General features: G+C 32.1%; 1 protein-coding gene, 2 long non-coding RNA genes and 1 pseudogene across 4 annotated transcripts; 2 read left to right on the forward strand and 2 right to left on the reverse strand.

Annotated features, from left to right (window-relative positions):
- On the reverse strand, nt 1–27,666 carry LOC134237654 (uncharacterized). Its single transcript, XR_009985857.1, has 3 exons — nt 27,555–27,666; nt 380–435; nt 1–210 (listed from the first exon to the last, which is right to left on the reverse strand). It is a non-coding gene; the product is annotated as an uncharacterized LOC134237654 (long non-coding RNA).
- LOC134237639 (uncharacterized) lies at nt 9,728–12,403 on the forward strand (annotated as a pseudogene).
- On the forward strand, nt 12,268–14,934 carry LOC134237638 (protein PML-like). The gene is made up of 4 exons (XM_062719778.1): nt 12,268–12,399; nt 13,201–13,375; nt 13,472–13,603; nt 13,735–14,934. Exons 2-4 carry the CDS (start codon nt 13,219–13,221, stop codon nt 14,505–14,507), a joined length of 1,062 nt encoding a protein of 353 aa, XP_062575762.1. The 5' UTR covers nt 12,268–12,399; nt 13,201–13,218; the 3' UTR covers nt 14,508–14,934.
- Nucleotides 20,471–25,230, reverse strand: LOC134237653 (uncharacterized). 2 transcript variants are annotated; one of them, XR_009985855.1, is made up of 5 exons: nt 25,076–25,230; nt 24,027–24,086; nt 23,219–23,349; nt 22,707–22,837; nt 20,471–21,106 (listed from the first exon to the last, which is right to left on the reverse strand). It is a non-coding gene; the product is annotated as an uncharacterized LOC134237653 (long non-coding RNA). The 2 variants fall into 2 exon arrangements; XR_009985856.1 differs by lacking the exons at nt 24,027–24,086; nt 25,076–25,230 and adding an exon at nt 23,576–23,677.

Raw genomic sequence — 27,666 nt, forward strand, 5'->3', positions numbered from 1 at the left:
TAAAGAGTTTTTTTAAAATATTTTATATTGACATTGAATTATTTTCGCCATTTATCTATAGATAGTAAAGTATTAATTAATAATCACCACATCCAGTCACGTGGTTACACAGCGTCAGGTTACATGTACACTTAGATAAACAAAGTTGTCCGAAATATCCCGGCGGACATGTTAAAGAGCAGTTGTAACCAAAATATCCCGGAGAACACTCTAAAAAGATTTGGTGTAAATTGGCATAAAAATATGACATTTTGAAAAAGCAAGCAGAATCAGACAACAGAAACAAATTAAATGTTAATGCTTTGTGTATTCAATATCAACTTTGAATTTGAATTTCATAAAACGATGAAAGAGAAACTGACTCTTAAGAAATGCATACCTATGCATTCAGTACCGATATTGTAATGATTTACACAACATCCATTCTCATTAGCCCTGTAAAATACATTCAGTTTTTATTTTTAAACATTTAATCATACAGAAAATGAATTTTTTTTTCATTTCCAGGCATGCATCAATCCATTTCAAGCAATCAAATAAAAAAAGTTCTACCAGGGCCGTCACGAGATCGAACGGCACTGTATTACGAAAATGGCAAAAACAAATAAGAGAAAATGTAATAAACAGAAAATTCAAGGCTTTGTTGTTGAATTAGAAATTTAATTTTCTTTGATTTCTTTATATTTTTGTGCTTCACATTCCTCTAAATATAAAAATGCCAGTACCACTCTTTAAGACAAGATTCAGAAAGTGAATATCCCTTAATTACATTTTCAATAGTGAATAACAGTAATTTTTTTATTGCACAAAAGTAACATTTTTTAGGTCACCTGAGTAAACTCAGGTGACCTATTGCTATCTGTTTTTGTCCGTCGTCGTCCGTCGTCCGTCGTCTGTCGTGCGGTGTGCGTCGTGCGTTAACATTTGAACACTTTCAGCTTCTTCTCTAAAACCACTGAACCAAATTCAACCAAATTTGGCATATAACATCTATGGGTTAAGGGGAACAAAATTTGTGAATTTCATGGTCCCTGCCCCCCTGGGGCCTGGGGGTGGGGCAAAAACCACTAAAATTAGTGCAATCTTTAAAAATCTTCTTCTTAACTCCTGGACTTCAAGCAGTCAAACTGTTAGTATGATTGTAATCAGCATTGAGTCCTCTACCAAAATTGTGAAATTCATGGCCCCAGGGTCAGGGGTTCTAGTACTAGGGCGGGGTTAAATAGGTTATATAGTGAAAATGCATTATTTCTTTGAAATTCTTCTTTTCTGCTCCTTGGCATTAAATAAACTAACCAAGCGCATAGTTGAGTTGGAAATGACTGCCTCTTCCAAAATTGTGAATTTCATGGCCCCAGGGCAATGGGTTTTAGTGCTAGGGCGGGGCTATATAGATTATATAGTGAAAATGCAAAAATTTTTTGAAAATCTTCTTTTCTGTTTGTGGGCATTAAATAAACTAACAAAGTGCATAGCTATGTTGAATAAGACTGCCTCTTCTAAAATTGTGAATCTAATGGCCCCAGGGTCAGGGGCTCTAGTGCTAGGGTGGGGCTATATAGATTATATAGTAAAAATGATTTATTTCTTTGAAAATCTTCTTCTTTGCTCCTGAGTATTAAATAAACTAACCAAGTACGTAGTTATGTTGAATAAGGCTGCCTCTTCCAAATTTGTGAATTCCATGACCCCTGGGTTAGGGGTTCTGGTGTTAGGGTGGGGCTTTATTGATTATATAGTGAAAATGCATAAATTCTCTAGAAATCTTTTTTTCCTACACCTGGGTATTTAACCAATGAACTATGTATATAGTTATGAGAAGGGAGGATGCCTCTTTGAGATTTGTGAATTTCAGAGCCCCTGGGTCAGGGCTTCTTGTGTTAGGGTGTGGCTCTAATGTTTATTTAGTGAAAATACATGAATTCTTTGAAAATGTTTTCCTTTTTTCTTGGGTATTATGCCAATGATCTTAGTATATATTTATGACGAAGAAAGCTGCTTCTTTCAAAAATAATTATTTTACTGGCCCCTGGGACAGAGGTGCTTGGTGGAGGGGGGGGGGGGTACATAATCTGAAACTTTGGTATTAATCAACAACATTATGAAATGAAACTTAAATGGTGCCTCTTTCAAAATTGTGTCAGAATTCCATGGCCTCTGGTTTAAAACATGAATCAAATTTAATTTATTGGAAAGTTGTTGCATGATACTCAGGTGACCTATAAGGCCCATGGGCCACTTGTTTTAAAATGTGAATCAATATCTACTAAAAATGCATTAATCGTAATCAGATCTTCAAAACCATCCTCCTTTCCCCAAAAAATTCCAGAGGTGGGATTCATGTGCCTTGGAGGAGTAAGCATTGTGCACTTGTTTACCGGTCATATCTGCCATGAGTCCTATATAATGTATTGATAAGGTAAAAGAAACATTTCCAAAGTTCAATGTTCATTTAAACAAAGGCCCATCATTTGGAAGGAAAGGCCAGTCAAAACACGATCCAGTCATAAGGTATATTTGTTAGTAATTTCCATTTCTGTGTCTATACGATATATCCTGCATGGTGAGCTTGAGATAAAAGATACCACAGAGTCTGACACATCTGTTTCATACTTGGATACTTTACTTGAAAAAGACATTAAGAGTAATCAAACAACTAACCTCTATGATAAACGTGATGACTTTAACTTTTCTATCCATGGGCGCTGGAACCGGGGGGCTAGGGGGGCGTAGCCCCCCACCACCTCTTTTGCAGAGGTAGACATAATATAGATATTGAACACTGGGGCGTAGGTTTAGCCCCCCTCCCCCACTTTCTACAGACATATTGCAGTTTATGTCAGAAAAGGGGTAATTGGTAACATTTTGAAAAAAAAAATTGGTACTGAAACTTCGAACCTCTCACACCCCCATCCCCCAACAAATAGAAGTTTCGTGATTGGCTATGTACATATTTTCCTTTTTTTTTTCTTGCTTGTCGGTTTTTTTTGTAGGTATGAATTTTTTCTCTTACACTTAGTCCCCTCCTTCTTTCAATTTCCTTCCGACGCCAATGCTATCGTTAACTTCCCTTTCTTATGCAGCAATATACCTTCATCAACTGCATATCTCAGTTAATTGATCCGATATGCTAGACCATGCTCTACGTATGAACAATTTCTAAAACGAGGTAAATTATTGACAAACAAGTTGATGAAACACTCAGCAGTCTCCTTTAAAGTCATCATTTCGTGAGTTCTATGGTCGATGCAATGAGTCAAATGTTGCCCGACGTTTTTCATACTATTTGTTAGTCCATTACTTACACACTGAATTGTAGACATTTTCCCGTTATTTCCCGATCATGACAAGGAGCACACGGCGGGTGTGACCGGTCGGCAGGGGATGCTCACTCGATCCTCCATAGCTCCTGATCCCACCTCTGATGTTCTGAGGTCTGTGTTTGCCCTGCTCCAATTTTGTATTGTTTTATGGACTTTTGAGCTTGAATACTGTACTTTATCTCCATCTATTTCATTTTATGCTCCTTAGTTGAAACAATGATAAATTGCATTTGCTAACAAGGTCAATGTATCGACCATAGAACTTACGAATTAGTGATTTTAGACTGCTGATATTCTTGTTTCATCAACTTGTTTGTCAATATTTTACCTCATTTTATAAATTGTACATACGTAGCGCATGCTTTTGTGTAATAAATCAACTGACATATATAGACTTCGTATGCAGAGATGAAGGCATATATCGCAGCACAGTTAAGGTTACAGTAAGGAGGCGGGGCCTAATTTGTACGGGAAATGTTTACTATGACGTCACACAAAATATAAGGTCTTCAAAGTACAACAAAATGATATTATTTGCTATTTCAAACTGCTGGATAGCTTAGACTACATAAAAACTTACTATTACATGTAGTTTTGTCGTTTGTTAAATCCCACACAACAATATATAAACGATGCATCGATCGCCATGCACTTGTCAATGTGACGTCATCTCGCATGTACACAGTGAGAGGTTGATCAAGTCACATTTTGTACAATGAAAAATGTCTTTTCTTCTGATATAAAATATTATTTGGAGTTAAAGAAAAAGCTGTTCTCTTGGATGCGATATCTAGTTTACTATTTTATTTATAAACTGTCCGTATATTTGCCAGACAAGTGATACTGACGCGTGTTTGTCTGCATATTCATTGAAAAAGTAATAGAAGGGCCCTAGTAAATCGATTTATTGCAAGGGCATACCCTCAATGTATCTTGCCAAGTTTTTACACATAAACTCAAGAAGCAATAAGGTATTTGAAAAGTGCTGCGAACCTCATGAAATCTTGCGAATAAATTTTAAAAATTATAGCTATATTTAATGTAATTGACCAGCAAAATATTCAACCTGCCGCCCAACAAATTAAATTTTAGCAATTAAATAAGGGAATCTGTATAGGTTCGCAGCATTTTTCACAAACTACATATAGTGTTGAAAAAAATTATAAATTAAACTAAGATCTTTAACTTGGTTATGACTTTGCAATATTGGAATTTATAGATGATCTCTAAACTTCAAGTATAATTGCTTAAATCATGTGACTTCGACATCACGTGACAAGTCTAAATAAAAAAATCTAAATGTTTTCACATGTAGATTTGAACCAAATTACATTTTTTTTATATCAGTGAAGTCCTTAAAGGAATCGCCCATCCTTATAAAATATGTGTTTTTTATCTTTAAAAATCGCCCGATTTTTCCATTTGTAACCTTAACTGTGCTGCTGCATAAGTACGGGAAGTTGACGTTTGAAAAGTTAAAGTCATCACGTTTATCATAGATTTTGGTTGTAAGATTAGCTTTAACGTCTTCGATGCATATAAGTTTCATCTTTCCTGGCACAGTGATTCTTGAGAAGAAGATTTTAAAAAAAATTTCCTATATGTTTCTATGTAGAAATTTGGTCGGCCATTGTGGCCCCGCCCTACCCCCGGGGACATGATGTTTAATGAGTAAAAACATTAGTAGTATAAGGGGCCTGGATGGGGTGGTCAACTGAGTGCACTTTTGGGGCTGAGGGGGATAAGCGGGTCAACGGAGTGCAGGTTTGGAGGGGTATAGGTGGGTCAAGGGAGTGCAGCCCCTGGAGGGGATAGGTGGGTCTAGAGAGTGCAGCCCCTATGGGGGATAGCCGGGTCAATTCAGTACATATGTTGCATCATCTTTTTAGATCTATTGCATCATCTTTTTGATATCTATTGCATCATCTTTTTGATACCTGTTGCATCATCTTTTTATATCTGTTGCATCATCTTTTTTTATACCTGTTGCATCATCTTGCAAAAATAGGTTGGACTTATCTTTCTGTAAACTATCTAGTCAGCGAGCTTACCTATGCATTGTGACGTCATAAACTTGGCAGCGACGTCATGTTAGTCCTTCACAAGCCGCGATGGCTGCTTATTTTGACACAATAACATAGACTTTCACAGCGCTTGAGACTTCATGTAATAACAGTATGGTCCTATGGATTTCAGTACCAAAACTGATTTTCTACCGTTTTTCTTCCAAGAAAGTTCTGAACAGCTGAATCCTGGATCAGTCTAGATGTTATTTCACTGGATTATTTAATGAATATTACTCTACTGAGTTACCTGGTTACATGGTAAGTTTTAACAAACTTTTCTTTATACATTTTCTATGAAGGTCATCTTTGTATTTATTCATTATTACTGTGTTATATACCTTATGTTTAGAACATTCATATAAACACTGCCATTGTTTACCCTGAAATACACTAGGACACTAAAAGATCCTCAAAATGTTGATAAATCTTTTTTGCATGAGTTATGATCATATTGTCTCACATTCCTTTTATTGGATCAGTATTCTAAATATTCTTATGAGGAGACTCCTAGCATATCTTATAAAATACTGATACATGCTTTTAAAACAACTAAAGTGATATTCTCAGTTGTCATTTCTAATATTTCTATGAATCTTTAATCACAGTGACCAAAAGAAGGATATGGAGATAATCAATCAGATCATATTATGCCAATGAATCTTTTGTCTCAAATCTTTTTTAATGAAATATACAGAATCTTTTGCCTTATTTGTCACTCATATTTTTACATTCTGGTGCAACAGTGGCCCAACGAAAGTGGGAAAAACTCAGTCTGAGCATCTCTGTAAATCTATAAACATGTGTGCCCACCCCTTTTTTTTTTAAACCTTCATGTATATACAAGTATGTATTTTATTTAGTCAGTGATTTCAAACATCAACATGTAAAATATATATTGAGTACTTTAAAAGTGAATATACATCATTTGTACACCCTGAATATTCTGACATACTAATGGTGACATCAGTTAAAAGAGTAATTAGTTATGTAAAATTCAGTTTATATGAATGTAAATGGGGTATTTATTCTCAGTTCATGTAAGGTATAATTTGCATGTAACCCAGAGTGTATTTAATATTACTATGATGGGTCATTCTGTGATTGAATTTAAATCAGAAAAAATGTTTACTAAATTTTGGTAAAATACATATGGTATCTTTTACATTTCTGTCCTGTTTGTCTGTCAATTGTTGCTTTACTTCCTTTGTAAAATGAGGTTAATTTGTGTATCACTGAATATTGTATGCTTTTTTTCAGGATCAGCTGAGATGTTATTTCACTGGATTATTTAATTGGGCATATAATTGGATAATTCTGGTAAGTTTGTCTTTATTTTGTTTACATTTCCTATGAAGGTCATCTTTGCATTTAACCATGATTATATGGTTTAATTTAATTACTGTGTAATTCTTATGTGATCTAATATCTCTAACATTCATATAAGCACAGTCTTATTTTGTCTAAAATATACTAAGGAAACTTCATATTGTTAATAAGTCCTTTTGCATAAATTATGATATAATATCATAATTCATTATGTCTGTTACCCATGGAATTCAGACTTACTAAATTGTGATCTATAAGGAATGTAATAAAAGAAAAAGTAAGAATCTACAAAAGGTTTATCGTTGTTTTGATTCTAAATATGTGGTAGATATGGCATACATATATTTTCATTTTCACTTTTGTTTCTTGGTAATGAGCTTTTCAAAAAATGTAGGACTACATGTTGTATATGCTAATATCTTTTTGTATGCTGTACTGACAGGTATTAAACAAAATTGAATATGCTGTTAAGAGAAAGTCTGTTAGTGTCTAAAAATTACACTGATAATCATTTTGTATTTGTGATATTAATACAGTAACTGTGCTTCTTTTGTTATCTAAAGATAACATGATGAACTATTTTCATGAACTTTTTGGCACTGTATTTAAACATGCAATGTTTCATGCAGTTCCTTGTCATATTAACAAAATGATTATATTTTCTACAGTCCTCAACCTGGAAGATATGTTTTATTCCCAACCATCTATAATCCATTCTCTATGAAGTTCAGCCTGTCTGCCCAAATTCCTTTGGAAATACATAGTTAGTCAACCAACATAGAAACAATCAAACTTGAAGGTAAAGTTTCAATGAGATATCATTTTCATTTATTTAATTCTGTTTTATTTAAATGTTTATATTTTAAAATGGATAAAAAAAAAATGGATAAAAAACATCTGATAATGGAAATCAATATCATAAAGATAGTAAGTTTTTTAGTGTCTAAATAATTAATCTGATAATCATTTTATTTATGATATTAATACAGTAGTTGTGCTTGTTTATTATCTATAGATAACATGATGAACTTTTCTCACCTGGAGTTAATGTTAAAAACAATTTTTTGAGATTAAAAACAAATATTTTCATGATCTTTTTTGGCATTGTACATGTTGTATTTAAACATGCATTGTTTCATGCAGTACTCTGTCATATTAACAAAATGGTTTTATTTCTACAGTCCTCAACATGGAAGAATTGGTTTGTTCTTAACCATCTATAATCCATTCTCTATGAAGTGAAGCCTGGCTGCTGGTCTTCCTTTGGAAATACACAGTTTGTCAATCAACATAGAAACACACAAACTTGAAGGTAAAGTTTCAATGAGATACAATTGTAATTTTTATTTATTTATTTATTTATTTACATATGCATTTTTATATTTTGGAATTGATAAGTAAATGATATATGATTTTTTTTTTAAAATAAAGAGGGCTTGGTGGTCATGGTCATGTTTAAACCATATTGATATCCTTCACAAGAAAAGGCATAAAAATCATGATCAAATTTTAAAACTAAAATGTATGAAGTTTTTCTTTGCCAAATGATAGTTAACAGCTAAAGATAGCATATCTATAGAATAAGTTAAATATGGCTAATTTGTAAACCCCCAGCTTCCTTAATAGCATAGTTGGTAAAGATAAGAAGTTTTGACTTCAATTGCTGATGAATTCTGAATTTTCCATTTAATATTAACATTATATCAAAGGGAAAGAATACTATAATGTGGCTCATTAGGATGACCATAAAAGAAATCTTAATGACCCTCTTGACTATGTATAAAGATTGTAACCTTATAACTGATGTAAGATGATCTGATTGTGTGGAAATAACATTCCCTGGTGTTTCTACTAACCAAGATCTTTTTCTGAGTGTATGGGACTGCTGTAAACCTTCTCCTGTTTATAAAAATAATACTTTGGAGCATGACACTTTATTCATAAAAGGTACTTTCAATATAATTTCTATGAGTTTGTGTTCTTTCTTTTATAATAATCTATAGTGTTATATCTCCTTTAACCTCATTAATATGCATGCTTCCAAAATCTTAGATCTGTCTGTATAGTTTCTTCAGGTCTTTGAACACAAATACCCTGATTCAATCTTTTGAGGTAGACATCATAGAGACATCGTAGATGATAATATCAGAATGTATATATCACAATCTTGATCATAAGTTCAATTTAAATGGTCTTAGGCACAACAAATGAAAGTTAAAACTTTTTTTTTTAATTAGAATACATAATTTTGTAATAAACAAATACTGGAAAAGTTACTCTCATAATGAGCCTTAATGTCTTCCAAGAGTTCAGTTTGGACTTCCTCCATTAATCCTTGTATCTTGTAATCCTTGTATCTCCAATGGTTTTGTGGGCTAAAAATCATGTGTCTTTAAGAATCTTTTTTTTTCTGACAACTGTTTTCTCTTATCATCTATAAACTTGACTTCTTCTCTAGTCAAAGGTCTTTCAGGGTAATCCAAGTAATTCTTACCCTCTTTTGGTAATAAATGGTTATATTCCTCATTGGCTTCTTCTGCAATCAAGGGTCTTTCTATGTAATCTCTGACAACATTAGGATCACCCTTCTCTGGACTTAATTGGTTATATTCTTGTTGAGAAATGATCTCACTAGTGCCATCTTTTTTTATTTTAACTGCTATACCTCTGTCTACATCTTTCTCTGAAAGAATTCTCTCTCCAAACTGAATTTTACTCATTCCTTTACTCTTTTCTTTACTGGAGGTGTTACCCATGGTTAATATGGAAAGTCAAAATCTTATGTTACAACTTGTATTTATACCCTTTTTGTCTATATTTAGAATTCCATCAAGCTTATATTGCATTACAATTTTTCTTTTTCAACTAAGACATTATTTTTTTGATTTTTTCAGGATTCTCTTGTGAGGGCTTATGGAAATGATCTATGTCTACTCTTAGAATGGTGAAAGACTTTCAGATTATGCAAAGACTAACAGAATATCCTCTCTTGGAACACTGAAACAAGAAAACCAAACTTAAAGTAGGGGTCTAGTCGTGTGACGTCATAACCGGATCGATCTCCCGGATAGGTTTTTAACACTATTATTTATCGATAACATCCCGCAGTAATGGCGGCAAGAAATAAGAAGGGGAAATTCGTGAAATCCACTCGTATAAAGCAAAATGAAGTCCTGAGGAGAGAGTGTGTAAAATATTGGGACCGCAGTGATGAAAATACTTCCAAAGAAAATGTTGAAACACCAGTAATCACTCCAGTTACGAACGAAGACCATGTGTATCACTGTGTTGACCCTCTTGCTAGCGATGTCCGTGTTGCTAGAGAGGAAATTGTTGAGCCAACAGGTAAAAATGATTGGAGCGAAGGTAGACGTATAATCGAACTTGGTATCCTTGCAAATAATTTAAAGGAGTGCAAGAGATGTGGGCAACCTTTGCATTTATCCGATTGTGTTGGAGAGACTAGATTCGGACTCGCTCAAATTCTCCAAGTGCAGTGTAGATACCAGGAGTGTAGGCTACTTAATGATGTCCCAACAGGCAAAAAACATCTAACAGAAAAGGGAGGAAAAGCATGGGATATTAATACGAAAGTAGCAGTAGGTAAGTGTATAATAAGTATGAAATAAACTTGGATAAAATTGTGTACATTGGTGCAATAGATATTACAAAAATAAATTACTAGCCCGTTGCGCTAGTGACTAGCCCATTAACTACCGAAAACAATACATGTATAAGTATAACATAAAGGTTAAAAAAAAATATTGAAGTTGAAATAAAACAAATAATGGTTTGCGCTTTGTAATTGTCAGGTACTTCCCCCTATTTATATCGACTATAATTGTCAGTGAGATGACTGGCGATAGGAACACACAATGCATATAGGTTAAAACGAATTCAAGATTTTGATTTTTCAGAAAAGTTAATTCGTACCTAAATTCAGTCGAGGTAAATATATGTTTACTTTCGTTTTAGATTTACTAGCCTGACGGGCTAACGCAGTATAGATTTAAGATAGCTGACCTCTTAAATTGGTAGCCCCGGGTGTCGGGCGATGGTGATTGCACACCCCTGTTTTAATCTTTGATTATTGTTTTAAATAATTGTGTTTGTAATATTTTAGGAATGATCAATGGTGGCTTTGGAGAGTCTCATTTAAATGCCTTCTTAGCAGTACTAAACATTCCAGGAATTTCAAAGGGAGGTCTAAAGGAAAGGGAAAGGGAAGTTGGCAGTACACTGAGTAAAATGGCAGAAGAAAGTTGTCAAACCAGTCTATTAGACGGAAGTTGAAAAGTACGTTTATTGGTATTTGTCAAAATAATTTGAATTATTGAAAAAAAAAAATAGAAATTTCATGCATGATAATTATTGGATTTTTCTTCAGGAGTGATGGTAATCTCACTGTCAGCTTCGATGGTGCCTGGCAAAAACGGGGTACTGGGCGTGCCTACAATAGCCTTACAGGTATTTTTTGATGGTTTAAAAAAGTCATCAATTATCCTATTTAGTAATTTGAATTGGATGCTTTGACTTTTCACTGATTACTAAAATAATACAAAGTATTTACTGCTATTGAACAATTTTCTTTATGTTTGAAGGACATGCAAGTTTGATCGGAGAAAAAGCCAAGAAATATGTTGGTTATGCTGTAAAATCTAAAAAATGCAGAATATGTGACTTGGCAAAACGGAAGGATGTTCCTGTGAGGAAGCACAAATGCAGTCGAAACTGGTCAGGGTCAGCCAAATCTATGGAACCTGCTATGGCTTGTGAGATGGTGCAGAGCATAAAAGATCAAGGTGAAAAGGTATGAAATGTATAGATATGTTCGATTTTATATCAATATATCTGTGTACATTCAATATTCAAAATCCATGAAGAGCTAAGAGGTGAAAGCGCTATGAATTAAAATGCCACCTTCCATGAAATCTTTATTAAATATTTATATATATGTGAAGATTGTAAATGAAAGTGCTAATGCATTACTGTTTTTTATTTTGCTTATAATTATAAAATATTGTTAGGTTTCCACGTTAGTAATGGACAACGATTCTACAACAATAGCCAGATTGAGAGCAACTGTTGATCCAGATATAAAGAAAAAGGTGGACAGCAATCACATGAAAAAGGGGTTTACTGGAAGTCTTGTGGAAATCAGCAATACCCATAAAGTATTGAAAAATGTTAAAGTTAGAACACACATTGAGAGATGCTTTACATATTGTGTTCATCAGGCATCTGAAGATCCAGAAAAGTTAGCTAATGATCTGGGGAAAATTGTTCCTCATTTATATGGTAAGAATACTACTTGCAAAAAGAATGAACATATATTTAAGTTTGACACTGGCAAGAAAAATAATTTTGTTTTCTAATTATTTTTAGAAATTTTTAGAAATTGGTCTGAGTTCATGATAATGTATGAATGCTGTATTTGTATTAGTGTATTTAATCTTGAAAGGGGACCATTCCATGTGTGGCACATGGTGCAGGAGTGAACAGACTGGTTACAAACCAAAAAACTTGCCATATGGGAAACCTCTTACAAGTGAGCCTCTGAGATCAGCTCTAGAAAAACTGTTTGAGAAGTATGCAGACCGGGCAACTGAGTTGGTGTCGATGGGATCCACTCAAGTGAATGAAAATTTTAACCACATGGTCTCTAGCAAAGCGCCTAAAAGAATGTAAGAATTTTTTATTTTCAAATTTATGAAATCATAAAAACCATGCACATAGATAAAACATGTACCTTTTATTAATTAGACTATGTCACCTAAACTGTTCATAGGTTTTATGGAGGTTCAGACAGTCTGCATAGTAGAGTATCTGCAACTGTCTGTCAGAAAAATGAGGGGTATAATTATATAACTGAGGTATACAAATGAAAAAAAATGTTCTTTGATGTTCTTTTGATGTTCACACATGGCAGTTTAGGCAATGTCAATAAAGTAAAGTATTTAAAAGGAAACATCAAAAATACCATTACATAGCCTAAACTTGTTTGTGTAGTTTTTGTTCTTGTCTTGTTTACATTTTTTTATTTACTTGACGCAGTTGAAATCATTTTTAATGCATGATTAATTTCTAAGGGTTTTGAAAGTTCTTCGAGAATTATATCTATAAAATGTGTGAATTTATTGTTACAGTAAAACTCGTTTAGTATGAACATGGATATTGCAAATTCACGGATATAGCGAAGTCATCTTGGATCCCCATCTATATAAATTTAATGAACTTCTTATATGGATATAAAGAATTGCGGATATAGTGAAGTAATTTTATAGGTCCCGGTGACTTCGTTATAACCGAGTTTTGCTGTAATACATTTTAATGCAGACACATTTGATTTTTTACTCCATAAAATATATAATCTCTTTACTTAAAAAAAAAATTACATGTTTTACATATTGATAAGGATCTGTTGATTCTTCTTTTTTTTCTTTTCCAGAAAAAGTTTTCAATTTCATATTTTCTATTTTTCTCAGGTGAATAAAAGACTGACAATGTCTCCTGGAAGATACACCCTCAAGCATTCCAGGATCCTACAAAGCAGACTGAAGCTGAAGCGATTACAACAAGCAAAGCGGAGCACAAAGCGGAGGTGCTTAGAGCTGAAGACAGAGCGGTCTGCAAAAGATGCATCACAATCTGTTCTTGAAGGTAAGTCAGATAAATACTATTTATCTGAAACTTAATTTATATGTGTGATGTTTGTTTGTTTTTACCTATCATTTTTTCCGAACATTTCTATTGCAGCGGATACATACAGCAGCAAAATTGGTTTGAGTGATGAAGTTGATTTGGAGGACATTTCTTTGAATAAATTAGATCAACTACCAAGTACCAACAAATCTTACATGGTATTTGACCTAGAGACTACTGGTTTAGGTTTGTGAACTAGTTTTTTTCTTTGTAGAAATAGCTAAGGAATATATTATATAAGGTTAAGAGAATTGTGTTGCACTTGACTTAGAAGTATACACTATGGGAGTTTCAATATTTATTTTTATTTATTTCAGCCAGGACATCAGACATTGTTCAGATTGCAGCTGTATGTGGAGAGAGAGAGTTCAACATGTACTTGACACCGCAGTCCCCAATTAGTCTTGATGCATCTGCAGCAACTGGCCTTACTTTTGTTGGTGGTGTGCTGAAGCATAATGGCAAGAAGGTGGACCATAAAGAGCCCTTTGAAGGACTTCAGCAGTTTGTTGAATTTTTGAAGACTGTTGATTGTAAACCTATTTTGGTTGGGCACAATATACAATGTTTTGACCTACCAGTGTTAATGAATCAGCTAGTCAAATGTAAATTACTTGACAGTTTTGCTAGCACTGTCACTGGTTTTATAGATACCTTACAAGTGTCTAGGAAATCTTTCAGCAAAGATGATGTTAAAGATTTTAAACAAGTCACTCTTGTAAATACTTTCATTGGAAAAGATTATGAAGCTCATAATGCTATTGCTGATGTGAAGGCATTGAGGGAACTTTTTGAAATGAAGTTGTTGGCTCTGTGTTCAGCTAATGATGTGTTCACATTGAATTATTATACCATAAAGAAGTCTTTAGAGCCCCTTGTTAAGGCAAAGATTGTATCTTCCATGATTTCGAAGAAGTTGATTGCAAATTCTCTTAGTTTGTCTAAATTGGTGCTAACCCACAAGAGGGATCCACATAATGGGTTACGAAATGTTTTTAGTGAACCATTATCAGGTTCAAAGCAGCCTAGAATATCCAAGTCATCTAATGTAATCAACAAATTGGTTGAATATTTGAATAGCTGTGAATGATTACTGTTTGTATGTATTTTAATTTAGACAATACAGTGTGTAAAATAAAGGTCTAAAAACTTGTATGGGAGATTTCAGTCAACACTCAACCTAACATTAGACTGTATTTTTTTTATGCTGACTGTTAATATTCTGTTGTATACTAATTTTTTGTGTATACTGTTGAACACATAATTGGATGTATTTTGACTCAATGTAGTGGAAAGAGTAATGCTTCAAAATTGATGACTGATTAGACTGTGGATTTTCATTTCATTTTTTACTTGAAAAACAGATACATGTACATGTATAATATGTGAAATATATCTGTAATTAATGGCACACAGAAAGTATTATAGGTTTTAAAATTATATTATATTCTAAAGAATGTTGTTATTCTTTTGCAGTTATGCATCTATGAAATGAAATAAAAGTCATCAATAGCTTTGTATTTTTTATCTTCCATTATTTGAAATTCCTTATCAAAAATCTCAATTTGGACAAAAAAAGTATAAATAAATGGTGGTGCTGAGAAAAAATATATGCTGGCAATGTGCTGTTTTTTTAATTTAACTTTAACAAATAGTCATAGATGAACATAATTTGAGAATTTGACTGAAAAATCACAAGTCAATTTTTTTTTACAATAATTTTAATAGTGTTGTACTTCCAAGTTTTGGGGCTGGTCGAGGGTTGTATTTTGTTCAATTTAGTCCCCAAAAACCAAGGAAAATATAATAAGAATAAAATTTTACTGTAATTTGTTTAATTGGATATATTTCTTTGATTTTAATAGGAAAAATCATTCAATAGCATCAAAATTAGTGTTTTTATGTACAAATTATGTGAAACCTTTATTGGAATCTCATATCGTCAATTGAAAAATGGGGGTACCTATGTTTGAGAAACTCTCTCTCAATAAAAATACTGACAACCCCTTCTTTTTTCCAATTCATCATACGTTAGTATGAACAATCTAAACATCTGAGAACAATTTTTTGAAAAATCACAAGTAGGTCCAGTACTAGGGTGTTGGGTGAGGCTAACTTTACACCATCCTTTTTTTCCATAATGATTATTTACACATTATAGCCACTATCTACATGAAATGTCATGAGTTATAAAGGAAAAGGGTCCTTCAAATGTTCCTCAATTTAGTGTGGATATATAGTTTTAAATATTATTACTACTTGGAAATTTATGGGTCTTTTGTCTTTACCATCCCTTATAACAGAGATTCTTCAAAATTGCATGAAGAATTCCATGAGTTTAACTTATGGTAAGAGCCTTCCTTAGGTTAACAAGTGTTTGGTTGATAGCAAATGCTTAATCAATATATTGATATTTATGGATATTCAAGAGTGTATGATATTGAAACTTTAAATATGTATAGGTCAGCCAGTTTGTCTTTGAATTCAGTTGGAAATTTTGATCATCACAAATTATATTTGACTGTATTAAAAGCAGTATTTATGGATAAACATTTAGAAGATTACACAAACACTATACTTTCACACTCTGGTTTTACAAATATGAAAAAGTTTTATTTACTTAGGATCAATCGTAATGACATAAAAGACAAGACTTACAAAATAAATATGAAAATACTCAGTCCTCAAGATTGAAAGTTTTTAAAGACTGAAAGTCTGAAAGTTTTTAAGACTGAAATCCTAAAAGGCTGAAAGTCTGAATCTCAAGATTTAATATACATATTGTGTTTTGAAGGATTGAAAGTCAGTATATGATTTGCTTGTAAAACTCTCTAAAATGAAGGAGCACATTCAGTGACATATTATAGAAAGAGTGGGAGATTTTTTATCTAATTCCTTACAAATAAAGAATATCACTATGAGATCCTTATAATGAAGTATTACTGTAGCAGAAATACATTGACCTTTAACCTGAAAAGTCAATAGAGGTGTTAAGATATTCATAGACAACAATGGTATAGCAAAAATTGTGCTGATCTTTGACCTGAAAATCAAAATATATTAAGTTTGTTTAATTAACCCATCTATGCAGTTTGATGAATATTAACTAAACAATTAAATTTAGCAGATGTCCACATCTCTTTGACCCTTTGACTTAAAACTTAATAAGGTCATTTATTTACCTTTGTTTGACTTTGATGAGTAACTTATATGTTGGATATATTAGCAAGACACAATCTAATCTGAGTAAAGAGGAAACCTGGAAAAGCTTTTATCCCTTTGTATGAACAAATTAATTGATGTCATGCAGATATCTTAACCAAAATATCAGAACAATCTGATGACTCTTAAATAAAAAGTTCTCATTATACTAGTCAGAAACCATTATAGTCTACCTGTCAAACACAGAAATATGAATGTCAACTCAACAAAGTAAGTAGGGTTCCTTTTCTTCAAAAAGTAAAATTTTGATGGATTAGGTGAGTGTTTGTTACTTTATGCCTATAAAGAAAAATATATGCCCTCCATTTTGACTGTATGGATTAAGAACTGTTTATATAATTGAATCAAACTTATTTCTTTCATGTCATTCTTAATGTCATAGCACCCATCATTCATATTATGTACAAGTTTCAATCCTAATAGATGAATCCACATTTTGTTTTTAATTCACATCACTTAGCAGCCATATTTGAGGGAAACTCAAAATTCTCTGTCCATGTTAATTTCTTGTGTATACCTTCATCATTTGACATAACTCATTTGCTTTGATTGCCTAAATCAGAGCTATTCATACATAAGAAGAGAACAAAAAATGAATACAGTGAATTTATTGCAATAATACCTGCATGTTTGATACATAAAGAGAAATATTTTTTTCATTACTTTTTGACATTTGGATTGACCCTGAATAGAGATAAGGTTTACATTTTGGCAAGTGTAAACTATATACTGCATGACTAAACATGGTTTGTATATTTAAATATGAAATAGTTTCTTTAATGCTTAAATCAAAATATTCCAACTATCCTAGTGAGAATTATGCTCAATTACCCTCTTTAGGAAGAAGGCTCAAATAGGATTTGCCTGCTGCCCAATTCTATTCACTTATGTATAAAAAAATTTGTATAAATTAATTAACTTTGTGAAATATTCCCAACTTCCAATGCTTCTTTATTTACATTTAAAAAAAAACTGACTCAAATAAAATTGTTTTCTCATTTATTTTACAAGAAATAACATCCTGACAGTGAATCTATTCATTTTTTTTAACTGGTTAAAGTAATGTTTCCAATTGTCTTAAAATGCTTAAATGCAAGTTTATTTCATAAACCAATACCTTAAGTGTATAGACTGAATTTACTTATGGATTAACCCCTTTGTAGTAAAAACATTTTTTAAACCTGATTTTCTTGTTTATTCTCTCATATATTTCCTAATTTGGGTATTCGCAAATTATTGATTACATAAGCAAACAAATTTAAGACAAAACTACAATATATGCTGAATACCCTGAAATGAAATGGTAACATATGTAAGATGTGTAACACATCATGTACAGCTTTTAAGTTTACAAGATTTTAAGCTACCCATATTATACAATAAGACTACTTTTTCAAAGTTTTGAAAAATTCTTTACAAAAATATAAATGCAAAAGATAAATGTTAGGGTACACTTTTAAAATACATTTTACATGAATCACAGAAGAACATTACAAATCATTTCTTTGAGCTTGTTTTCCTTTGGAACATCTGTGAACAAACATTCTGTTTTGTCTTTCTGATACATGAAAAGCGTCCAAAAATCATTTGGAATTGTTGTGTTAAACCCTGATATAATAATTTTAAGTTTCTGGTGTGTGCCCTACTTAGAAATGTTTACAATGTAACAAAGATGAAACTCATAATTTGATTTAATCAGCAATGATAAAGTCATCAGGTTTCTGCATGCTTTTCTGACACATCATGTACATTCTTTCTACTTGTTTGTCTTTGTTCACAAAAATTGAAATCAACAGTACTTAGCATTCCATATAAAGAAATATGAACCCTAGCTATTAGAAATTTTAAAATATATTTGTGCATCAATGCATTATGTTTAACAAATCAATCTCTTTCACTGTGATGAAAATTGTCTTCTTCATATAACATGCAGACAAAGAACTTCTTTGGATGATGTCATTTTCACATGTAGAAAAGAAACGAATTCAACTAAAACTAAAAGACAGTCATTAAAATTTTAAGGACATTAAAGGATGATATCAAGACCGAAGTCCAGGAATTGATAAAATTATATAATTATCATCCAAAGATGTATATGTTTGGATTTATTTTTTTAATTCACAAGCAAATGATATGCTGCCATTTAATCTTTCAAACTTTAAAAAAAAAGTTGTATACTTTTGAATTAAAAATTTCAAAATCTAGAGGAGTCTTCCCAATACCTATCTATTTATGACTGAAGGTATGTAAATCACCAGAGTTGCTGTACTGCACCATTTGAATAAAAGTCATATCCACAGTCTTGACTTTTTTCCCTAAACCTTATTTCAAAACATATATGATTCCAACCAGTCTTTATCTATGCAGTGAAAAGATTTTTACAGACTTCTAAGGTATTACATAGTAATAGTCTTTAAACATCTTTGAACATAGTGCATATGATTTACATTTCAATTCTTTCCAAAGAATATGCTATGCCACCCAATAAAGCTGATATAAAGTCACTAGGTTATCACAAAATGTTATAGTTACAACAACTGAATTTTACCCAGGAGAAAAATGATCCAAAAATCAATAGAAAATCTCCGAATCTTTCTTTACTTATGATGTGAATTTTGCAGGTTACAAATTATTGTCAAAGGTAGATATCTCAATAATCACAAGCTTTGACCCTGACAAAGTGTCCTATAAAACTAAGTGTATTACTCTAACCTGTTCTGTGTAGTAAGCATGAAGTCTAATGGTTGATAGAAATATTCAAGATATTATTACATCACAGATCAGGGGACACTTAACATCTTTATGGGGGTCCTATTGAGACCTATTAAATTCAAAATAGGACACACACACACACATACACAAACAAAATGTATTTACAGTTCCAGGAAAGTAATAATTACACCAAAGCTAGCTTTTACACATCTGTGTAATTTGTTAGGGGTTGTAGAAATAAGATGAAAAATAAAAGGTTTAAATGTATACTTCTCATACATAACAACTGTCTTCAATATGAATTGGTAAAAATAAAAGTCACATTTAGATACTTTGAAGTCTGGGAATTTTTTTTTTAAAGATCTCATACTATCAGAAAATAACAATATCAATTCTAGGATTTGATTAGACCTCATTTTGTTAAGGGCCATGCTTGCAACCAAGATGGGACAGGATTGTTGTGCCCCCACAAAGCCCTGCAGCAGGACATTTGCCACCCAGAACCCATGCAAGGAACAACAACAACCGTGCTAACACCCAAAACACAAGTTTAACTAGCACTTCTAGCTCTCCGGGCACCAGGGAAGAGGTTTTTAAAATATATATTAAAGCTTGTTGGCTGGTCTTGTGTCACAACTAATAAATAAAACCAACGGCCCTTTTAAGGGCCACCCAATAGTACAGAAAATAGGATTTTTACAGAAAACCAAGGTATTACATAGTAATAGTCATATAAACACCTTTGAACATTGTACATTTGATTAACATTTCATTCCTATTCTAAGAATTTGCACCTAATTTTTATAAAGTCTATAAGTTATCACACAATGTTAAAGTTACTGCATTACAGGACTCAAATCAGTAATCTCAGTTACTAACTTTTACCCAGGAGTAAATGATCCAAAAAAAATCTATAGAAATATCTTATTGATTCTTCATCTGTGTACTTATGATGTGAAGTTTGTAAGTTACAAATTATTGTCAAAGAAGTCATCTCAATAATCTTATGCTTTGACCTTGACAAAGTGTCCTTAACAACAAAGTGCATTCCTACAATCTTTCCATATGTAATAAGTATGATGGATGATAAAGATATTCAAGATATTATTAAAACACAGATTATGGGACACTTGCATCTTTATTGGGGGTCTTATTGAGACCCAATTTAAATTCAAAATTAAACATGATACATACACAAACAAAATATATTTACAATTCCAGGAAAGTTAAATAATAACATTAAATCCAGCATCTGGATATCTGCGTTAATTTCTAGGTGGTTGTAAAAATTAGATGAAAAATAAAAGGTTTAAATGTGTAATTCCCATACATAACAACAGTCTTCAATATGAATTGGTAAAAATAAAAGTCACTTTCAGATACTTTGAGGTCATTGAGAATTAGTTTTTAAAGAGCTCATGCTATCAGAAAATCATATTTTCAATACTTGATTTGACTAGATCTCAGTCTGATAAATGATTACACTTTATCCATAGTCAGTGTCTGACAGTGAAAGATACAATCCTGAGTCCTTTCTTTGTCATCCTGTAAACCACAGTCTATGACCGTATTGGTTAAATTGGTTGGAAATCATATTTATCTATGTTCTTCTTAAATCCTCCATCTTCTTAAGTTTGGTTTTCTTGTTTCAGTGTTCCAAGAGAGGATATTCTGTTAGTCTTTGCATAATCTGAAAGTCTTTCACCATTCTAAGAGTAGACATAGATCATTTCCATAAGCCCTCACAAGAGAATCCTGAAAAAATCAAAAAAATAATGTCTTAGTTGAAAAAGAAAAATTGTAATGCAATATAAGCTTGATGGAATTCTAAATATAGACAAAAAGGGTATAAACACAAGTTGTAACATAAGATTTTGACTTTCCATATTAACCATGGGTAACACCTCCAGTAAAGAAAAGAGTAAAGGAATGAGTAAAATTCAGTTTGGAGAGAGAATTCTTTCAGAGAAAGATGTAGACAGAGGTATACCAGTTAAAATAAAAAAAGATGGCACTAGTGAGATCATTTCTCAACAAGAATATAACCAATTAAGTCCAGAGAAGGGTGATCCTAATGTTGTCAGAGATTACATAGAAAGACCCTTGATTGCAGAAGAAGCCAATGAGGAATATAACCATTTATTACCAAAAGAGGGTAAGAATTACTTGGATTACCCTGAAAGACCTTTGACTAGAGAAGAAGTCAAGTTTATAGATGATAAGAGAAAACAGTTGTCAGAAAAAAAAAAGATTCTTAAAGACACATGATTTTTAGCCCACAAAACCATTGGAGATACAAGGATTATCAGATACAAGGATTAATGGAGGAAGTCCAAACTGAACTCTTGGAAGACATTAAGGCTCATTATGAGAGTAACTTTTCCAGTATTTGTTTATTACAAAATTATGTATTCTAATTAAAAAAAAAAGTTTTAACTTTCATTTGTTGTGCCTAAGACCATTTAAATTGACCTTATGATCAAGATTGTGATATATACATTCTGATATTATCATCTACGATGTCTCTATGATGTCTACCTCAAAAGATTGAATCAGGGTATTTGTGTTCAAAGACCTGAAGAAACTATACAGACAGATCTAAGATTTTGGAAGCATGCATATTAATGAGGTTAAAGGAGATATAACACTAGATTATTATAAAAGAAAGAACACAAACTCATAGAAATTATATTGAAAGTACCTTTTATGAATAAAGTGTCATGCTCCAAAGTATTATTTTTATAAACAGGAGAAGGTTTACAGCAGTCCCATACACTCAGAAAAAGATCTTGGTTAGTAGAAACACCAGGGAATGTTATTTCCACACAATCAGATCATCTTACATCAGTTATAAGGTTACAATCTTTATACATAGTCAAGAGGGTCATTAAGATTTCTTTTATGGTCATCCTAATGAGCCACATTATAGTATTCTTTCCCTTTGATATAATGTTAATATTAAATGGAAAATTCAGAATTCATCAGCAATTGAAGTCAAAACTTCTTATCTTTACCAACTATGCTATTAAGGAAGCTGGGGGTTTACAAATTAGCCATATTTAACTTATTCTATAGATATGCTATCTTTAGCTGTTAACTACCATTTGGCAAAGAAAAACTTCATACATTTTAGTTTTAAAATTTGATCATGATTTTTATGCCTTTTCTTGTGAAGGATATCAATATGGTTTAAACATGACCATGACCACCAAGCCCTCTTTATTTTAAAAAAAAATAATATATCATTTACTTATCAATTCCAAAATATAAAAATGCATATGTAAATAAATAAATAAATAAATAAATAAATAAATAAATAAATAAAAATTACAATTGTATCTCATTGAAACTTTACCTTCAAGTTTGTGTGTTTCTATGTTGATTGACAAACTGTGTATTTCCAAAGGAAGACCAGCAGCCAGGCTTCACTTCATAGAGAATGGATTATAGATGGTTAAGAACAAACCAATTCTTCCATGTTGAGGACTGTAGAAATAAAACCATTTTGTTAATATGACAGAGTACTGCATGAAACAATGCATGTTTAAATACAACATGTACAATGCCAAAAAAGATCATGAAAATATTTGTTTTTAATCTCAAAAAATTGTTTTTAACATTAACTCCAGGTGAGAAAAGTTCATCATGTTATCTATAGATAATAAACAAGCACAACTACTGTATTAATATCATAAATAAAATGATTATCAGATTAATTATTTAGACACTAAAAAACTTACTATCTTTATGATATTGATTTCCATTATCAGATGTTTTTTATCCATTTTTTTTTATCCATTTTAAAATATAAACATTTAAATAAAACAGAATTAAATAAATGAAAATGATATCTCATTGAAACTTTACCTTCAAGTTTGATTGTTTCTATGTTGGTTGACTAACTATGTATTTCCAAAGGAATTTGGGCAGACAGGCTGAACTTCATAGAGAATGGATTATAGATGGTTGGGAATAAAACATATCTTCCAGGTTGAGGACTGTAGAAAATATAATCATTTTGTTAATATGACAAGGAACTGCATGAAACATTGCATGTTTAAATACAGTGCCAAAAAGTTCATGAAAATAGTTCATCATGTTATCTTTAGATAACAAAAGAAGCACAGTTACTGTATTAATATCACAAATACAAAATGATTATCAGTGTAATTTTTAGACATTAACAGACTTTCTCTTAACAGCATATTCAATTTTGTTTAATACCTGTCAGTACAGCATACAAAAAGATATTAGCATATACAACATGTAGTCCTACATTTTTTGAAAAGCTCATTACCAAGAAACAAAAGTGAAAATGAAAATATATGTATGCCATATCTACCACATATTTAGAATCAAAACAACGATAAACCTTTTGTAGATTCTTACTTTTTCTTTTATTACATTCCTTATAGATCACAATTTAGTAAGTCTGAATTCCATGGGTAACAGACATAATGAATTATGATATTATATCATAATTTATGCAAAAGGACTTATTAACAATATGAAGTTTCCTTAGTATATTTTAGACAAAATAAGACTGTGCTTATATGAATGTTAGAGATATTAGTTCACATAAGAATTACACAGTAATTAAATTAAACCATATAATCATGGTTAAATGCAAAGATGACCTTCATAGGAAATGTAAACAAAATAAAGACAAACTTACCAGAATTATCCAATTATATGCCCAATTAAATAATCCAGTGAAATAACATCTCAGCTGATCCTGAAAAAAAGCATACAATATTCAGTGATACACAAATTAACCTCATTTTACAAAGGAAGTAAAGCAACAATTGACAGACAAACAGGACAGAAATGTAAAAGATACCATATGTATTTTACCAAAATTTAGTAAACATTTTTTCTGATTTAAATTCAATCACAGAATGACCCATCATAGTAATATTAAATACACTCTGGGTTACATGCAAATTATACCTTACATGAACTGAGAATAAATACCCCATTTACATTCATATAAACTGAATTTTACATAACTAATTACTCTTTTAACTGATGTCACCATTAGTATGTCAGAATATTCAGGGTGTACAAATGATGTATATTCACTTTTAAAGTACTCAATATATATTTTACATGTTGATGTTTGAAATCACTGACTAAATAAAATACATACATGTATATACATGAAGGTTTAAAAAAAAGGGGGGGGCACACATGTTTATAGATTTACAGAGATGCTCAGACTGAGTTTTTCCCACTTTCGTTGGGCCACTGTTGCACCAGAATATGAGTGACAAATAAGGCAAAAGATTCTGTATATTTCATTAAAAAAGATTTGAGACAAAAGATTCATTGGCATAATATGATCTGATTGATTATCTCCATATCCTTCTTTTGGTCACTGTGATTAAAGATTCATAGAAATATTAGAAATGACAACTGAGAATATCACTTTAGTTGTTTTAAAAGCATGTATCAGTATTTTATAAGATATGCTAGGAGTCTCCTCATAAGAATATTTAGAATACTGATCCAATAAAAGGAATGTGAGACAATATAATCATAACTCATGCAAAAAAGATTTATCAACATTTTGAGGATCTTTTAGTGTCCTAGTGTATTTCAGGGTAAACAATGGCAGTGTTTATATGAATGTTCTAAACATAAGGTATATAACACAGTAATAATGAATAAATACAAAGATGACCTTCATAGAAAATGTATAAAGAAAAGTTTGTTAAAACTTACCATGTAACCAGGTAACTCAGTAGAGTAATATTCATTAAATAATCCAGTGAAATAACATTTAGGCTGATCCAGGATTCAGCTGTTCAGAACTTTCTTGGAAGAAAAACGGTAGAAAATCAGTTTTGGTACTGAAATCCATAGGACCATACTGTTATTACATGAAGTCTCAAGCGCTGTGAAAGTCTATGTTATTGTGTCAAAATAAGCAGCCATCGCGGCTTGTGAAGGACTAACATGACGTCGCTGCCAAGTTTATGACGTCACAATGCATAGGTAAGCTCGCTGACTAGATAGTTTACAGAAAGATAAGTCCAACCTATTTTCAGGTCTGGGCGGCCTCCGTTTTTGGAGGATAGCTAGATTCAATATGGCAGCCAAATTTTTTACCATATATAGAAATCGCAATGCAATGTCGGATAGTTTATCTTCTGATTTCAGAGGATAGCACAGGTAATTTTCAAACGCCGCATGCCTACCTTTAATCAAAAAGTGCAAGCACCAGAGTACAATTAAATAAAAGATCAGACATTAAACTATCAATTGTATGTGGCGATTTGAGATTCTATGTCTAGAATTTTTACAATACGCTTTCAAAGTTGGCATTTCTTGCGCTTCATTTCTACTTAATATTTCTTGTTATTTTGTTTAATTTTTATGTTTTTTCCCTATCAGGACAAATAAAAAGGCACTTAAATGCTCAAACAATACATAAATAACATTACTTTCATATTTCTTTTAATTAAAGATTAGAGGAAAAGGAAACACAAAAGAAAACGTACTGTAAAGACAAAATACACTCTGCCTGATAATTTAAGCAAAGATAAAATAAATATTATTTAGAGAAAATAAGAAAAAAATCCCACTTTTTAGCTGTGCAGCATCTAAACTTCCGCTAGAGTTCTTAGATGAGGCCTCGACGGGGACCATGCATTCGCAGTAAATATATTTCCACGGACAACGTAAGTTTCAGTCAGATTAGTTTTGACAACGGGTAGACGCAATTGAATTTAAGTCAGTCTTAACTGATAAGGGGGACGGTCTAACCTTGCTGTAGATGGAGATTGATCCTAATTTATTTCAGGGGTCTTAATATTTCAGTTTTATTAGATATATACACATACAACAGTATAGAAGACTAATACAGAACGGAAAGTAGCTCCGCCCACTGTAGTCCCGTGCAGAAGAGCAAACTTCAAAGAAAAATTCCTCTACCGTCTTATTAAATGAAATAATAATGAAACTGAATTTTTCAAAAATATGTTTTTTAAAACTTTTATGCTGTTAACACATAATTATGGTACCGGAAAATGAGGTTGGCTATAATTAATTTTCAGACAGGAAAGGGTCTTTAACAAAGCTTTCAAATGAATAATTTATTGACAGCAAATTACCAAAATTTGTTAAAATGATTTAAATACCTATATTTAACCATCATCGTATGAAATTTAACCTTTTATTTGTTTTGGTTGAAAAATCAGAGTACGGTACATAAACTGGGACTTGAGATGCAAGAGTTGCTGTTATTTGTTTAGTTTAGACTGCCCTTTGTTTTGAAAAGTCCGGTAGGTGGCGACACCTCCATCCTCTGTTTCTAGAGAATAATATCTATCCTCCAAAAACAGAGGCCGCCTAGACCTGATTTTTGCAAGATGATGCAACAGGTATAATAAGATGATGCAACAGGTATAAAAAAGATGATGTAACAGATATAAAAAGATGATGCAACAGGTATCAAAAAGATGATGCAATAGATATCAAAAAGATGATGCAACAGATATCAAAAAGATGATGCAATAGATCTAAAAAGATGATGCAACATATGTACTGAATTGACCCGGCTATCCCCCACAGGGGCTGCACTCTCTTGACCCACCTATCCCCTCCAGGGGCTGCACTCCCTTGACCCACCTATACCCCTCCAAACCTGCACTCCGTTGACCCGCTTATCCCCCTCAGCCCCAAAAGTGCACTCAGTTGACCACCCCATCCAGGCCCCTTATACTACTAACATTGGTTGCCCTTTAAAGTATATCGCTCTTTTAATTTTATACATACTCATAAATGTATAAAATCTTTACCATTCTCAAAAGGAAAATACTCAGATGAAGCTAAAGATATTCCTTGATAAGAAACGGCTACATTCATAAGACAATGTGAATCTTCACATGTCTTAAATCGCTGATACCATTATCGAAAAAAATATTGATCTTCGTATAAGTAGCACAGGGCATAAAACGGGCTTAAAATGTTTGATGAAAGTATTGTCAAATTTTGACAATCGACTGGAAAGATCAGGGTTACGATATATCCAAACTTTCTTCAGAAAATGTGAGTCTAAATGTGATTTATCGTGGAAGTATATCATAGAGATGAGATCCAAAAACATTTGAATTGAATCGTAACATGCTTTAAAAATTATAAGAAAAGTTGCAAAGATCTGAGAATGGCGTTGTTTACAAGAAGAAATTAAAATACTTACGAACAATATCCCTGACTTGATGTTTCCCCAGTGTTTAGTACTAAAATCAAAATGATACAAGCTAGTTTCATATCAAAGAATCCAAATGTCCGGCAAGAGGTATTAAACTATG

This window comes from Saccostrea cucullata, unplaced genomic scaffold (assembly GCF_032062105.1).
Source record: "Saccostrea cucullata isolate Sc308-1 unplaced genomic scaffold, CSIRO_AGI_Scuc_v1 ctg347, whole genome shotgun sequence".
Lineage (NCBI taxonomy): Eukaryota > Metazoa > Mollusca > Bivalvia > Ostreida > Ostreidae > Saccostrea > Saccostrea cuccullata.